General features: G+C 37.6%; 1 protein-coding gene across 1 annotated transcript in view; it reads left to right on the top strand.

The window, feature by feature from the left end:
• The window catches only part of LOC107294718 (guanylate cyclase soluble subunit alpha-2-like), a gene marked incomplete at its 3' end in the record, with an annotated part of 31,483 nt that overhangs the window by 14,506 nt on the left and 1,029 nt on the right, over window positions 1-15,948 (top strand). The window contains exons 2-3 of the mRNA XM_015823972.1: window positions 6,850-6,911; window positions 12,081-12,202. Coding sequence (XP_015679458.1) covers window positions 6,850-6,911; window positions 12,081-12,202 — 184 coding nt within the window. The remainder of the gene's footprint in view (window positions 1-6,849; window positions 6,912-12,080; window positions 12,203-15,948) is intronic.

Raw genomic sequence — 15,948 nt, 5'->3', positions numbered from 1 at the left:
TAGCCCTGAATGTGAATAGATAAACATATTAAGCCTGCCAGATTTATTCAACATTATTCATTCATTCTATTATGTTTATCTCTATTTGTGATATCATCAGTAAGCCTTTGATATAGAACATGTGGTGGTTTGATCAAGCCTTTGATGTAGGCTTGTTCAAGCTACTACAAGTCCTTTCAGAATGATTTCGTTTAGTTAACTCAAAATCTCTGCCACACAAAATTTGCTTTTAGGGCTGTGAGAATGCCTTTGGTATTGTGATCATATTGGTTTTTGTTTTTAAAAAAGCATTGCATCTGTGGGTGGCAGTGCCTAGGTACTTTAAGACAATGTCAGAGGTCTCCTCTCTCCTTTTGTCTTAACAATTTTTCTAGGAAGTAAATCAAAGTGGAAGAGTAATTTGTTAACTTAACATTTATAGGTGGAAAACCTAGAGGTAGCATTAGTACATCTCACTAAGCTTGGAAAGGTGGCCATGATATTGTTAAAGTATTCTGTGCCTTGCAGTATTGTGCAGGCTCACCTTATGTTTCAGGGCATTTTCCAAATCCAGAAAATGGCTTAATTCTGTAACCAGGTCATGCAGTTATTAGCACAACATGCAGTTTTGAACAAGCATTTACCTGGGTAGAAAAATAATATTTTAATCATTACTATATTGCACTCATATCCCTGATAGATTCTGGATTGTTAAAAATTGTTATCCCTTCATCATCATTAACATAACATAACATAACATAACATAACATAACATAACATAACATAACATAACATAACATAACATAACATAACATAACATAACATAACATAACATAACATAACATAACATAACATAAAACATAACATAACATAACATAACATAACATAACATAACATAAAACAACATAAAACATAACATAATATCATGTTATTTACATACACACCGTTAACATACACACCTTCCTTCTTCAATTTTCCCCACAACAACAGCTACTCTGAGCTGATATCAGCTGAAAGAGAATGTCTGGCCCAAAGTTATAATAAAAATATAAGGAAAATCATGCTCCCTCTACTTCTCTGTGATGTATCATAATGAAAATACCTGGATGAGGACAGAAATTTTTGGCAGGAAAGTGTCCCAAGTGGTTTTGTTCGGAATAAGTTTTAACATGTTTTCAGAGTTTTGGTGCAAACTATTGTGTTGACACCAATCATATAGTAGCTACTTTTTCTGCATAAAGTGAATTTTTAGATGAAAATTATAAAATTTATAATAGTGAATTCACATAAATAAAATTTACATAATACATAATACCTATGCATTTCATATACAGTGCATATTAATGCAGGCAATCCTCAATTTATAACCATTTGCTTAGTGACTGCTCAAAGGTATAGTGGCACTGAAAAAAGTGATTTATGACTGGTCATCATAATTATGACTGTTTCTGTATGATGATCAAAATTTGTCTGCTTGGCAACCAGGATGCATTTACAACGGATTCTGAGGTTATGCAATTGCCATTTGTGATTTCCCAGCTGGCTTCCAAACATCAGTGGGGGAAAGCTATTTTTGCTTAACAACTGTGTGATTCACTTAACAACTGCAGTGATATACTTAACAAGTATGGCAAATAAGGCATAATATCTGGCACGACTCACTTAACAACTGCTTAGCAATGGAAATTTTGGTCTCAGTTGTGGCTGTATGTCAAGGACTACCTGAATTGAGCAATCACTTGGTAGAATGCGTATGTTGTTTTGCTGTTTTGGAACCAATTTGTGGGTTCAGGAAGTTGACCAGCTTCTATAAAAACTTGTTTTGATTAACTATATTTTAATCTTCTTGTCCTGTTTGTAGTGGAGGCACCATTTAAGGCAGAGGCCCCAACCTTTTGGGCACCAGGGATCGGTTCCGTGGAGAAAGGTTTTTCTGTGGACCAAAGAGTGTGTGGTTTTGTGTGCTGCCTGTATCCCACGGATGGCGCTTTGCTTGTTTGTGTGGCCCGGTTGCTGGCATGCCGCGGCCCAGTACCGGTCCATGGACTGGGGGTTTGGGACCCCTGATTTAAGGCACTTCTTGGTTGAAATGATTAGTCAATGACATCACTGTTGCCTGGGGGACACCGTGGAGGTTCCTTTCATGTCCCTGTCAGAGAGTTGGAACGAATAAAAGGAGCCCACCCCACCACGCAGCAACTCTTGATCTCGAACATGGGCTTGCTAACTTCCAACCCAGCGTCCTAACTGCATGAGCCACTCTGCTCCATTTTAAACTTTATATCATGCCTTGTTTCTATCATGGAACTCAAGCAGTTCCATACAAAATGTCTCTTGTAGTCTCTCATTCAGGTCTGGTCTATTTTATTTCAGCAGAGGAGTTCCTTCCTATATCATGAGAACACCTGGTTCTCTGGAATTTGAAGTCCAACCAATATTCTCCAGTTGAACTTTAGAACATTCTGCGTTTCTGCTCTGATCAGCTCAACTAGCATAGCAAATAGTAAAACTAAAGAGCAGTTTGATTTTCCTCTTTTTAAAATGTCTTCTCTCATAATCCCAATGATGGCAGCAAAAAGTAACTTTTGTAGATGGCATTGCAAGGATCTTCAGTACTTCAACAGCTGGGGTGCCCTAAGTGCATGCCTGGAAGCCCTTGAGAAAAGAAGGAAGGACTATTCTGGGTACATTTTAGGGATCCAAGTTCACTTTAGCCTAATGACCATGCAATTTGGTACATCAAACACACCCACGTATCTTTTACAACCTTGGGTCATGCAGGAAAATGTCCAAGGCTAACTTATATAGTGGCAAGAAGGTTTTGTTTTATCTGTGCCCAGGATAAAACTGGAAAGGGAAGCCATTTTGAAAATAATTTGCAGGTGGGCCTAAAGGAAAAGCTTGAGGAAAGAGGGACTATTACTCTTTGTGACATAAAGGCAGGAGATGGGAACAGATAAGACATATCTGAATAAACTGCTAGGTCTTTTGACTTTGTAGGTACTGATTTTTACCATTACGGGGATTAACTGCATCTGCTATTCTATTCATGGCTTATTCTTGGCTTCCTGTGAAAGCTGCAGACTGAGAGATGAAAGTCTTATACAGAGATTTATTGCAGAGACTTGGGTGATTACCTGACATTTGTAATTCTGTGCTAGACCTAAGTGTCTCCCTCATAGAAATGAAGAATTAGCTTTTTTCAGCCTGGCCCTCCAGTTTATTTTACTTACATCTCTATAATCTCAGGCAAGCCTGATGAGGCCAAATCTGGTGCCTCCTATATGTCAAATGCTCCAGTGTCTATAAATTACAGTTGTGCCTTATGGAAACTGAACACCAATTAATTGGGAGAGCAGCACATTGGGGAAGTCTCTGTTAATCAAACAGGCAAAAAAATGTGGATTTTAAATATAGAAATCATGATTACATTCAGCCAGGAATAAAATCTCTCTCTTGCTTCTGTCCATTACAGCCTTCTGCTTTTTATAATTGCAAAGATCTCTGATTGGGAACCTGGAAATTCAGGGAATCCAAAAAGTAGATGAAGGTAGATTAAAAAAAGTTATAGTGCTGGAAAGCAGGTAAAACACAGTCAGTGCTTAAGGAGAATTGTTTGTATTTTGTGGGGTTAAATGAATGTTGCTTTTAAATCTTTTATTCTGATGGTGCAGAAGCTGGCAGCTGGTCAAACTGACCCTAGTTTTCAATGTGAAAGGCAGTTTATTTAAATTTTAGAGATGAACTTCATGTTCTTTATCCATTCCTTTCTTCACAGTATGAATCAGTGTGTTGTGTTGCTATGAAATTGTCTTTTCTTTTAGCTACATCCAAGGAGAATTTCTACCCTATCAGATCCTTTCGATTTAAACACCTGCCTCTCCAAATGGGAAAGTGTGGTTTCCTTGTGTGTGTTGCCTTATTTGGATGGAGCTTTTGTTAATTTCTTTTGTGAGAAGCACATTGGATTCTTTTTAAAAGTTTCTTGAGAGGGTAAATTTGGCTCCTACTGAGAGCAGGCGTAATTGCTTGATGCAGAATTTAAAAATGCAGCTTTTAAAAAGGCTTAAATCTATTTTCTCCTTTTATTTTTCAAGTGTAGCTAAACTGCCCATCACAATGCAGGTAAATTGCTAACGTCGGCTTCTACTAATTGTGGACTCAGCGTAGGGATGATATCTGTCAGGCCCAAAAACCGAGATGACATGTGGTGATTCTGCCAAGCTGAGTTCTTTTTGTTTCCTCGCCTATAGACAGAATCTTGACAGACTGGGGACTCTATTATCTGTATCTACCATATTCACTAGAAACTATTAAGTAGGGACTGTCTTCACCCTCTTCTCTCACACAAAATATCTGGACTGAGTTGCCTCTTACTCCTCTGGACTGCATCCTCTCCCTTCTTGGAATTTATCTCCTTTCTACATTCCATCACATGATGAGAAATCGTATGGATTGTCTGCATTTATGTGCTGCTGTTGTTGAAGATAAATTGTGGTTGATCAATCGTGGGAGTTGAAGACCACACCACTAATCATTGCCATGGTTAAGAAACAGTATAATAGTAGAATACTGTAACAGATAGATTATAAAATGTCAGGAAATAGTCTGTGACTCTGGTGGTAGTGCTGACTGATCTAAATTTGCTTTTTGAAACTGGGTGTGTGTTTTTTGTTTACTCAGGACTGATATGATCTTCAGGCACCAAGAAGGAAGAGAAGCAATGTTTACTTCTCCAAGTGCAGGAGTTGTTTTTCTTGTAATTTCCTTCTAAATGTGCTTCTTCTTTAGAAGCAATGGAATGACAGTGGTATATTGTTTCTATCCAACAACAATCATAGACATGCCTTCTGAATAGGGACTTGTGCCCTTTCCTTTCACTCACATTCAAATCTATAGTGGATGAGGATTAATGTTTTGGAAATAGAGTGGTAATGCAAAATAGTGAGGTGGTTTTGTGCAGATGAATAGGGTCTGGATCCCTCCTCCTCCTCCTCGGATTTGTACTAGAGGTTTTGTGAATTTATTTCTCCAAAGCTATAAGTTTCAGCAACTGTGCTGAAAAGAGGTTCCATTTGTCTCTGCAGACCTTGTGTTAGGAAGTTTCTGATGCTGGAGGCAGATCATCTGTTGCTGGGAGAGTGAGTAATTTGCCTCATCGCAATAGTGCCTCAAGTCCCAACATTATACAATTTTGCTAAAGAAATGATGGTTATTTACTGTTGGGGAGAAAACAAAGGATTATATTCTATTGGCATGACAAAATAACCTGCTTTTGTTGCCAAATTATCCCACTTGTTGAAGACTATTGAGATGGATTCCAATTTGTGTCTTATGAAGTCATTTGGGAGCCTCTATCTTACAGCGAGCATCCAGCCATACTTGGTTGACTTCAGAAGAAAAGCAGGTTGGAGCGAGTTATAACTTAGATAGAGACCAGCAGGAAATTTCATAGCTGAGCCTGGTTTAAAAAGCCATCTAAGAAGACAGTGGCAAACCATTTTATACTGTTGCCAATACAATTACATGGACTTTTCTAAGAAATCAGCAGGAGTCAAGCTTGACTTGAGGGAATCTTTATCTTTTATATGGATAAGGTTATAATCTAAAAACCACATGAAATGCTGCATGCAGAAATGTGTCTTCCATGTTCCTACAGATTTTCTTGTGAAAGAGGCTTCCAGATCTCTGTTTCATTGTTAGGGTTGTTTAGAATTTCTTTAGAATTCCTTTTTGATTTCAAGTGTTTGAGCTTATGCATGCATAAGCAAAGACTCCTGGGGTCTCCATCACTTTTCACATCTTTCCACGTTGCCTCTGCTTCTGACCCAGATAGGAATTCTCTTCTAAGAGGGTTTAACAGAAGCAAGGGTTAACCTTCCTTTCTGAGCAGATGGACATATTTGGAATTATGAGAGGATATTATGGACATTCACACCAAATGGCCACCATTGCTGCCAGAGACAAGGTCATTATTACAACCTTCCAACTCCTTTCCCAGATGCTCAATTTCATCCCATCGTTTCCTTTTTTTTTTCTTCTAGGCAGGTTGGTAACATTTTAAAAGGCAAGATTGGGCTGTAATCACCCTCTGTTTTTATTTTATTTTATTTATTTATATTATCTATTTGGAATGGTTGATGCAGAATTCCAAAAACAGTTTTATAAATGAAGGCTGTGATAGATACACTTTTCAGCACGGTAGACCTCGTTTCATTTATGCTTTAAACAAAATAATCTTTGTAAAACAATTCAGATGGCAAAGGGAGCCTGGCAGGAAACCTTTGAGTGGAGTTCCACTGTCACCAAGTTGCCCACCTGTGAGTTGAAATGTGAAAAGTTACTGATTTTGCCAGTAAGAACAGGGCAACCTTCCACCACTGTAAAATAATAGAAAAAAACGGTATAATGTCACTGAAAATAATGCAGAAGAAACTTTCAGCACTGGGACTAGTCTTGAGAGACTTAGTTGTGAGCAAACGTGTGGTGAGATGTATAAGCTTGGCCCCAAGTGACTGGCATACTATTCTGTACACATCATGTTTTCCTTTTGCAGCTTTTTGTATTTGGTTACACTGATGCTAAAGAAACTGATTTAACGGAGGACTAAAATATCAGGAAGAGTCTTGAAATATTGATGTGTTTGTTGAATAAAAACAGCTTGCTACTTCTGGGCAGCTTTCTTCACATTTCTCTGGAGGAGGCACAACAGATGTGCAAGGGGAGGAAAAAATATGTAATTGGAAAAATATACATTAGATTAAGCAATAATATCAGTAGTCACCTCTGTTCAGACACCATGCTGAGAGCTAGGCTGACTGACAAACTGCTGATAACATTTTTATTATTATTTCTTTGTTTATTCTGTAGCCACAGACCATAAGGCAGACTCTCCAGAGGACACTACAACATTATGAGCATCAAGTTATTGGGTAAGTAGAACCGATTTCTTCAAAACTCCAAAAGGAGTATAGAGATAGATCAGTGAGTGGGTAGCAATAAAAACTAATTGCTGATTGCCAAGATATTGCCTTATGGTAGCTTTACCAACCAGGTGCCCTTAAATTGAATTCGGAGTAGGAATTCTGGCAATTCAATTTAAAAAAAATCCGAATGAGTTTCTGATTGGAGAAAGGTATAAATGAGATATGTTCATACAATGTACTTAAGAATCTATTGACTATTGCACAAGTTGTCAAGCTTGCCTGGTGATAACCCTTTTGAGTTTTTTTGAGAGATGTAAATCCATCCAATTTAGTCAATTTATGGTTTAAACCATTTGCATATCCAAAATGGATTAATTCAGGAACCAAAGTTTGTGATGCAAAGACAGTCATGATGTCCTAAGACGCAACACTTGAGCGGTTTCATAGAAAGTTGTTGGTGCAAAAACAATATTTTGTTTATGTAGATTTTATTTATTTCAATAGGATGTAGGAAGTACATTTTTAATGTATCATTAACACATACTTCATTGACAATTTTTGTAATACCTTTCTTCAATCCCAAATAGATCTGTCATACTCTTTTTCTTTTCTTTGTTTTATAATTTTGTAAGGAAATAGTGAAAATATCTCAAACTAAGCAACTAGACTATGATAAACAATTAAAAACTTGACCTTTTCCTTGACGCAATAAAACATATTGATGCAAAAATTTAAGGAGACTGCTGCCAACATACCCCATCTTCGTTTTTTATTCCATTTTGTGCTCCTTTATAGTTCTTCTCTAGGCAGGGAACTGTGCACTAAGACATCATGCCATAAAGATTGTACCACTTAGGTTCAAAACGATTCAGGGAGGCTCATGCAATGCTCTTTAAATACTTCTAAATACTTTTGTGGGTTGGATTTCATATATTGTTCTAAACTTTCCCTTCAATCTTACTGGAATTTTGAAACAGCAGTGGCTAGCAGGCAAATGAAGTAAAATGTCACACACATTTTCCTTTCTCATTGCAGGCCACAAGCAATGGGAGGGAATAATATTCACATTAAAGTAAGCTTTGAAGAAAATTATTTTTCCTAGAACCTATTTACAATCTAGTTTAGGGGAAATTATCACCTGCTCTATTTATTTATTTTTTACAGTAACTTGCCACGATTCTTCAATAAATGAACAACCAAAAAAGTTGCAGTAATATATTCAATAATTACAACTCATTCAATGGTTACCTTGCCATAAATACTTTAACTAATGTTACTATGAATAGAAATAACAACAATATTGACCCTTGGATAGTCCTATTGAGTCATGGGGTCAATATTAACCACTTCAGAGAACCCTGTTTTAATTAAATTCAAATACCAATTAAGTGCAAATACAATAGCTCCTTTAACAATATCCAGAATCAGTAATAAATTGGCAAGAAGTTGGATTTACCTTGGAAGTCTCTACTATTATATCTCACATCTCTACTGCAGAGATCACTGTAACAATGTCCTATGATATCATCCAGCCTTCTTTTGAGTCTGTGGAGTCTGAAGAGGTAGACAGGGTAGTGTGAGACAAGCAGCAGAGGTTGGATTCCCCACCTCTCTGACTTATTTGAATTGCCCAGGAAAGAATAGATATTTGGATTCAAGGGATGGGGAAATACTTCTTCAGAGGAGGAAGTTGCACTGACTGTCTTAAAGGCTATGTACTCCCTCTGAAAATATCCTCCATTTGAAGGTTCTACAAACTCTCACCTGGTCTCTAACCTGATCTGCAGGAGGGTTGTTGAGAAAGTGATTGGGATTTGTCCATAGAAGATGCAGATTAATTGCAGTCCTTCCAGTTGAGTTTCAGTCTTCAATCTTCAGTCTTCAGTTCCATTAGTTACTTTGTAGATAAGCTGCAGCAGGACTTAAAAAGAAAAGACGGCAACCCTTATAGTCCTGCTAGTTCTTTAGCAGGACCCCGGAGCGCATCTAGTAGGACTGGAGAACATCCAGTACCATTAGATCATAGTATCCTGATCCAAATGTGAAGGATTGGAGTGAGATTAAATTTTCTTCAGATGGAATAACTGCTGTCTAGACAGTGTTTAGACACAATAAAACTCCATTTTTAGTTCTTGGTAAGATCTAGAAATTTTTTTTTCTCCCAATGGACTTACAGCTTTTACTGGAACAGCAGTTGTATATAACAGAGAAAGAGAGTCTTCAGCTTGTATGCTAGATGTTGCCATTTTTGCAACAGGAGTTTTGGCAAAGTCACTCATGCATTGTCTCTTGGTGGGTTGGCTGGGCTTTAGGACAACCTTCAGAGACTACCCAGAAATCACAGCTCACCTAAAACACAAATGTCCAATTGCTGACACACCTGCCCCAGTTCAACAGAATCACAGTCATCTTGCAGGAGCAGGTAGTAGGTTTCTGGATGCAAATCAAAGTACTGGTTTCTGTAGCCCTTCTAGGTTAAAGTCCTCAGATTTTCAGGACAATCTCCATCTCATGATGCTGTAAAGCATGATCTGTTGGTAAACTTGTCATCAGTACACAGATTTTTTTTTTATCTTTTAGAATTTTAATTCTTTGGAATTTTGTTATAGAATTCCATTATTTTCTGAGTTTTTAAAATGAGGATACCTTCTTGCTGTTCTAAAAGCAGGAGGATAGGTTTAAAGGAATACTGACTGATAGTTTTCCCTGGAGGTGACAGTTTTATGGTTTTAGATGTTAAGTGACCACATGATAAGTGAGCACATTTATGAATATTTTATTGTTAAGAGATGTTAATGAAGCTCTGTTGATGGCATACAAATGATCCCCCCTCCCGTTAGTGTAGGAGGCACCATTTAAGGTATTTCCGGGTTGAAGGATTAACTGGTGTTATCACTGTTGCCTGGAGGATACCCATGAAGGCTCCTTTCATGTCCCCGTCAAAAGAGCTGGAGCAAATGAGGGGAGCTCACGCCACCATGCAGCAGCTCTTGGGTCTTGAACACGGGCTTGCTAACCTCCAACCCAGCATCCTAACCACGTGACTCACCGTGCTCTATACAAATGATAATAAATAATAAAATAAAATAAAGTGAAATAAAATAATCCTGAGCTCCCAAGTGGGCTAAGGACCTTGTTTCCTGGTTATGTTAATATCTATGGATTATACTTTTCTTACCTGCTCTAGAGAGAAAGAGAGAGATTGTGTTGTATCTGTAATTGGTTTTATATGATTTTATGATCGTATACATATACAAGAGTGATTTGAGATGAGTGGCTATATAAATTGGATAAGTAAAATAAAAATAAAAGTTATTATTAAATCAGTGTGTTGCAACTTTCTCTTTCCTGTCCTTTTTGCATTATATTTCCCACAGTATTTTTCTCTTGGCCATAGTGCTATTATTTCCAACATATCTATAGGGCAACAGATGGAGGTAGGCTACTGAATACTATAAAGGCACCAGATACTAATGGCCATAGTGCTATTATTTCCAACATATCTATAGGGCAACAGATGGAGGTAGGCTACTGAATACTAATAAGGCACCAGATGAATGGCTAAATGTGTCCAGTTATGTCCAAATAAGTTGTGACTAAAAACAACCTTCCAGCATTACAGAAATGGGTCTCCTTTCATTACTGGCTGCTACCTAATCTTTCATTAATTAGAAATATAAGAATTGAACTTTGAATTTTGTGCATTGGAAGCCTTTGACGTACTTATGAATTTGCTGAGTTGTGTCCTTCTTTTTTTTTACAAGCAAAACTCAAGCCAGCATGGCATGGTAGTTAAGGTGTTGGAGTATGACTGGGGACACCTAGGTTCAAGTCACCTTTGCCATTAGAAATTCACTGACTGACTTTCAAACAAAGCCATGAAAGATTGATCACTCATATCAATATTTAGATTCAACTGAGTAACAGGCAGCTTCAATTTATAATATGATCAAGCAACAGATGCTTCATAAAACTAATTGGCACCATCTCATTGTATCTATTTTTGTTTTCCCTAGTCTGCATTGACTGTCTATTATTTGTTGCCATTTTGCTCCCCAGCTGAAGGTGCATGATAGTCATGCTCGCCAAATTACTTTGTCTCATGAGACAGAAAATTTCAGAGTACCAATCTCCATATACTGTAATATACTCACAATAATAATAAATCCTTGTTCTGAAAGATAACCAAACATCTGCAGCTGGAGGTGATTATTCCATTGCTTAATGGTAGAATTGGATCTAACAGCTACTGCTGGCTCTCACTACAATATTGTATGGATGAGACACTTGCCAGAACTGTATTGATTAAGCAGTGGAGTTATATTGATTAAGCAAATAATACTTGTTGTTTCCAATTATGCCCTTGATTCTTTGGCATACTCTTCAGGTTAGGTTAGAAGTATGTGTTAAAATTCAGCACAAGCTTCTGAGGTTTCCCAAGTTTTAGGTATTTATCCTTGTGGGCTTTTAGTCAAGCTATCCTTTCAACTCTCCTTAGTTAACAATTCAGACACGTCAGAAAAGTACCTCAGGCTAGAATAGTAGAAGAAGCTGCTGCTTAGGGAATCACCTTTGCAAACTTGCTCATAGTTTGATGTCAAGTATAGAACAGATATGGAAGAAAAGGAGTGGAAACTAGAGCAAAGGGTCCATTCTTCTTTTGAAATTCACATTCCTAGACCTCAAGAGTTAAGATGATATGCTGTATGTGTGTATATTCCCTGTTTAGTTTTGTTTCTCCTCCTTTATTTTCTTCAGAATATCAATGAGGGCTATAAGCTTCCCTGTTAGATAACCTGTAAGTAAGTACTTGAAAACTACAAAGTTTTTTCTGTTTTAGGAAGGAGAAATATGTTATACATTTGTGGACAAATATGGATCTTCAGATTCCGTTTTCTTGCTTGTTGCATTTTATTGCTGGTTCATTTCCATAAAAAAGATGGAAGTATTAGATCAGTCTTTCTCAGCCTTTGCAGCTTGAAGATATGTGGACTTCAACATTCAGAATTCTAGGAGTTGTTCACACATCTTTAAGCTGCCAAGGTTGAAAAATTCTGTATTAGATTATGTTTTCAAAAAGAATGATCATTCTTCCTCAGAAAGAGTTGTTGTTTCAAATACTCAGATGGTCTTTGTTTTGCTACCATAAACCGCCAATTGTATGTTTCTTTCTAGTTATAGGGATGCTGAAAAGAATTTCCACAATATTTCCAACCGATGCTCCTACGCAGACCATTCTGGCAATGATGAAACTGAAGATGTCTCAGGAATTCTCCAGCGTACAGCAAATATTCTTGGTACTCTATTATTATTTTCCACTTTGACTTTTGTTTGGAAATAAATGTGTATCTAAGCAGAAGGTTGTTTCTGTTCAAGTTAAGCAATTTAAGTATAGGAATTCTGATTAGCAGGCTGTGTAAATTTAGGTTGGATGGAATTGCAATTAGGTGGCTACGTAGCAGACTCAAGAGATTGTACTTAATTCTTAACAAGTCCTCTTCAAAGAAAGTTAAAGACTATCAATTGTGTGCTTGGTACTCTTCATTTTAATGATGACTTGGATGAGGAGGTGGAGAGAAATACTTAATAAATTTGCAGATGACTCAAAAGTGTATAGCACTGATGAAAAGGATTCTGGATTGGTAAATAATGACAAATTGAACATGAATTTGCTATAAGCCACCCACAGTCTCTTCAAAATGAGATGGTCAGCATATAAATTTAATAAATAAATAATAAACACACAAACCAATAAATAAATATTTTGTGGTATGACATGCCTGCAAAAAAAGAAAAGTCAAGTAAATGGAATTTTAGGGTACAATAATAAAAGTATAGTTTCTAGAGAATTCTGAATTCTAAGATCCACTTTACATTCTATGCTTAGTTCTGGATACCATGTTTTGAAAAAGTGACAGAAATAACTCGAAACAACTAGAAGCTAAATGATACAAAAATATGTTAGACTTAAGAAAAGTTTGTTATTTATCAATCACATTTTTGACCCCTCTCTCTCAGAGTCGACTGGGAGAGGATCTGATGCATCTCTTAAATCAGCAGAATTCCATAACCAGTTCTTTATCATCCTAGAATTCAGGAAGTGAACATTTATTTTGAATTTATAGGAAGGTAGATTCTTTTTGAATTGTCAGAGAAGCTTCAATAAGATGATAGCTGTTGAGAGTGAAATGCATAAAGGAGTGGTAAGATCTTTATTGTAAGGTAGCTTAATAGGGTTACTGTCCTATAAAGATAATTCTTCTAGCTGTAGTGTTCGTAAACTGATCTTCATCCTAACCTGAGATTGTGCAGTTGCTCTAAATACTCAAAGATCATGTAGAAAGGAACATCTTTTTTTTAAATCAGACTTTTGACACCTTTCAATCCTTAGAGTAGGTATTTCTCTTTTTCCTTCTTAAGAGGGAAGAGCATTATCTGCAAGCTCTCTTAAGCCCTGTGTGGTTTCTCTTTCGTACTAATTGAACCTCTTACTATAATCCTTTTTTCTCCCAAATGGCTTATTCTTCTGCCTTAGATTTCCTGTATTAGTATGAGTGATGTTTCCTTCAGACTTGCTTCCATATCAATTGGCAAGTATGACAAATGATTCTTTTATGACAATAAAAGCAATGCCACCAGAGCTTCACAAATGCTCATACTTTTGAAAGTCTTGATTTAAGTCCTCAAGATTGTTCATGTCATGCTTTCCTAGAAATTTGCAAGTCACTAGCTTTGTACTTTGTATACTTCATCTTGTTTTGAAAGCTGTCCAAGGAAATTCTCACGGTCTGCAAACGTTCTAGGAGCTTATTTGCCTTCTGCATTTGTATTTTTAAGTGAGTGGATTTTTGATCAAATAATTTTGAATTTGAATTTTTTGAATTTTATTATATTTATACCCCGCCCTTCTCCCGGAGGACTCAGGGCGGCTTACAGCCAGTTTAAAAACAACTAATACAATACAATACAAAATTTAAGAAAATGATTAAAAATAAATATTTAAATAGGCCGCTTCTACTAAAATTTAGTTAAAACCAATTTAAAATACCCCTAGGCCAGTCCTGCCNGAAGGAGGGGAGATCCGGAATCACCCGGATCTCTGGGGGCAGCTCGTTCCAGAGGGTGGGTGCTCCAACAGAGAAGGCTCTCCCCCTGGGGGTCGCCAGCCGACACTGTCTGGTTGACGGCACCCTGAGGAGGGCCTCTCTGTGGGAGCGTATCGGCCAGTGGGAGGTAATCTGTGGCAGAAGGCGGTCTCGGAGGTAAGCTTTTCCCCCAGTAATATTGCAAAGGAAATTGAATATTTCAGTGATCAACTTAGTTTTTCTAGCCTCAGGAGTTGCACAATCCCTGTTATAAATCTGTGCATATGGGTAGAAATTGGATGTGTAAATAATTTCAAATTTTGCTGAAAAAGATTAGATTAGGTGCATATGTGTGATGATATTGGATAAATCTTCCAGAAAACAAACACACACACACACACTCACTCTAGCAAACTTTATAAAGTTATGAATCTTTATCTTACTAAAACTTAGTAAGGGACTGTACGATCCATACGTAGATGAAATGCAGTTTAAAGGAAGCTATTTAGTATGTTAAATAGTAAAGTTAATAAACACCACGCTATTACCACTGGCCTGGTACACATATCAAATCTTTTATTTGCAAAGGGGGTAATTTGTAGCTTGTAATTCAGAAACTGACCCCATAAAGCTCAATGTTGTTAACTATCATTTAAGTTCATGTAGTTGCCAACATAAATTCTGTGGACATACAGTATACTAGATTGCTCTGTTAATGTGATGTTAATAATAATGCAATTTAGACTATATTTAGCCATAGCCTAAATTATGTACTGAAATGTTTCTACTGGAATACTTGTGCATGGGAACAACTTATTTGGACATAACTGGACACATTTAGCCATTCAATGTCATATGCTTTTTAGCATTATTTTGATGGTGAGAAAAATGTTTACATTTCCCATTTTGAACATCTGGAGAACATGCATTTTGGATGTACTGTTACCTCTAAGGCAGTGGTGGCGAACCTATGGCACGGGTGCCAGAGGCAGCACTCAGAGCCCTCTCTGTGGGCATGCGCGCCGTCACCCCAGTCCTAGGCCTTCAGCTGGGTTTTATAAAACCTTTTCGCTTTAGGCCTCCGCCGCCATGTGGGAAAAAAAAAAGATTCAATCAGTCAATTTCAACTTCTTGCGGGAAAAAAAAAAGATCTTGCAAAGTTGGAATTGATTGTAAACTTTTTAGTCCCACCCAGTCTGCCGTTACCACCGCAGCCATGCCCACCCAATTAGCCACGCCCACCCAGTTGGCCACACCCAGCCAATGGGCCACACCCACCCGGCACTCGACGATGCATAAGTGGGTTTTGGGTTGCAGTTTGGGCACTCAGTCTCTAAAAGGTTCGCCATCACTGCTCTAAGGCCTCTAATCTGCAATGGTTAAATTCAACTAACACCAGCTTTATTCATTATGTTAATAATTAATTTGTAATGTTTGTGTTTGTCTTAATGTTGATTTCTGTTTCCTGTCATTGAATATATCAGAGATAAGACCTTTTTAAGCTGCACATGATTGCTATCCATACTTTTTGCTATTTTCCACTTCAAAAGCCATGCCTCACAATAATTGCCTGTTTACCCCATTTTATTTATTCTGTGAGCTGGTGCCTTCCAACTACACCTGTTTGGTGATTACAGGTCTTGTAATAGTTCTGAGTTCTGACTCATTTTAAGTATCCCATTCTTTGATAAATTTCTATATAGCTAGACTCTCCTCCCAAATGTCTATCACTAGCTTACCAGGTTGATCTCTTTTCCCAAACTGGTCCAGAATGCGGCCGCGCGGGCGGTGTTGGGAGGGACTCGTCACTCCCATGTAACGCCGCTGCTGCGCGAGCTGCACTGGTTGCCAGTGGCCTTCCGGGTGCGCTTTAAGGTGTTAGTTACCACCTTTAAAGCGCTCCATGGCATAGGACCTGGCTACCTCCGAGACCGCCTTCTGCCACAGATTCCCTCCCA

The sequence above is a fragment of the Protobothrops mucrosquamatus genome, unplaced genomic scaffold (assembly GCF_001527695.2).
Source record: "Protobothrops mucrosquamatus isolate PMUCROS unplaced genomic scaffold, P.Mucros_1.0 scaffold2062, whole genome shotgun sequence".
NCBI classification, from domain to species: domain Eukaryota; kingdom Metazoa; phylum Chordata; class Lepidosauria; order Squamata; family Viperidae; genus Protobothrops; species Protobothrops mucrosquamatus.
Note: the sequence above shows the minus strand (reverse complement) of the source record. Positions and strands in the feature narration are given on the sequence as shown.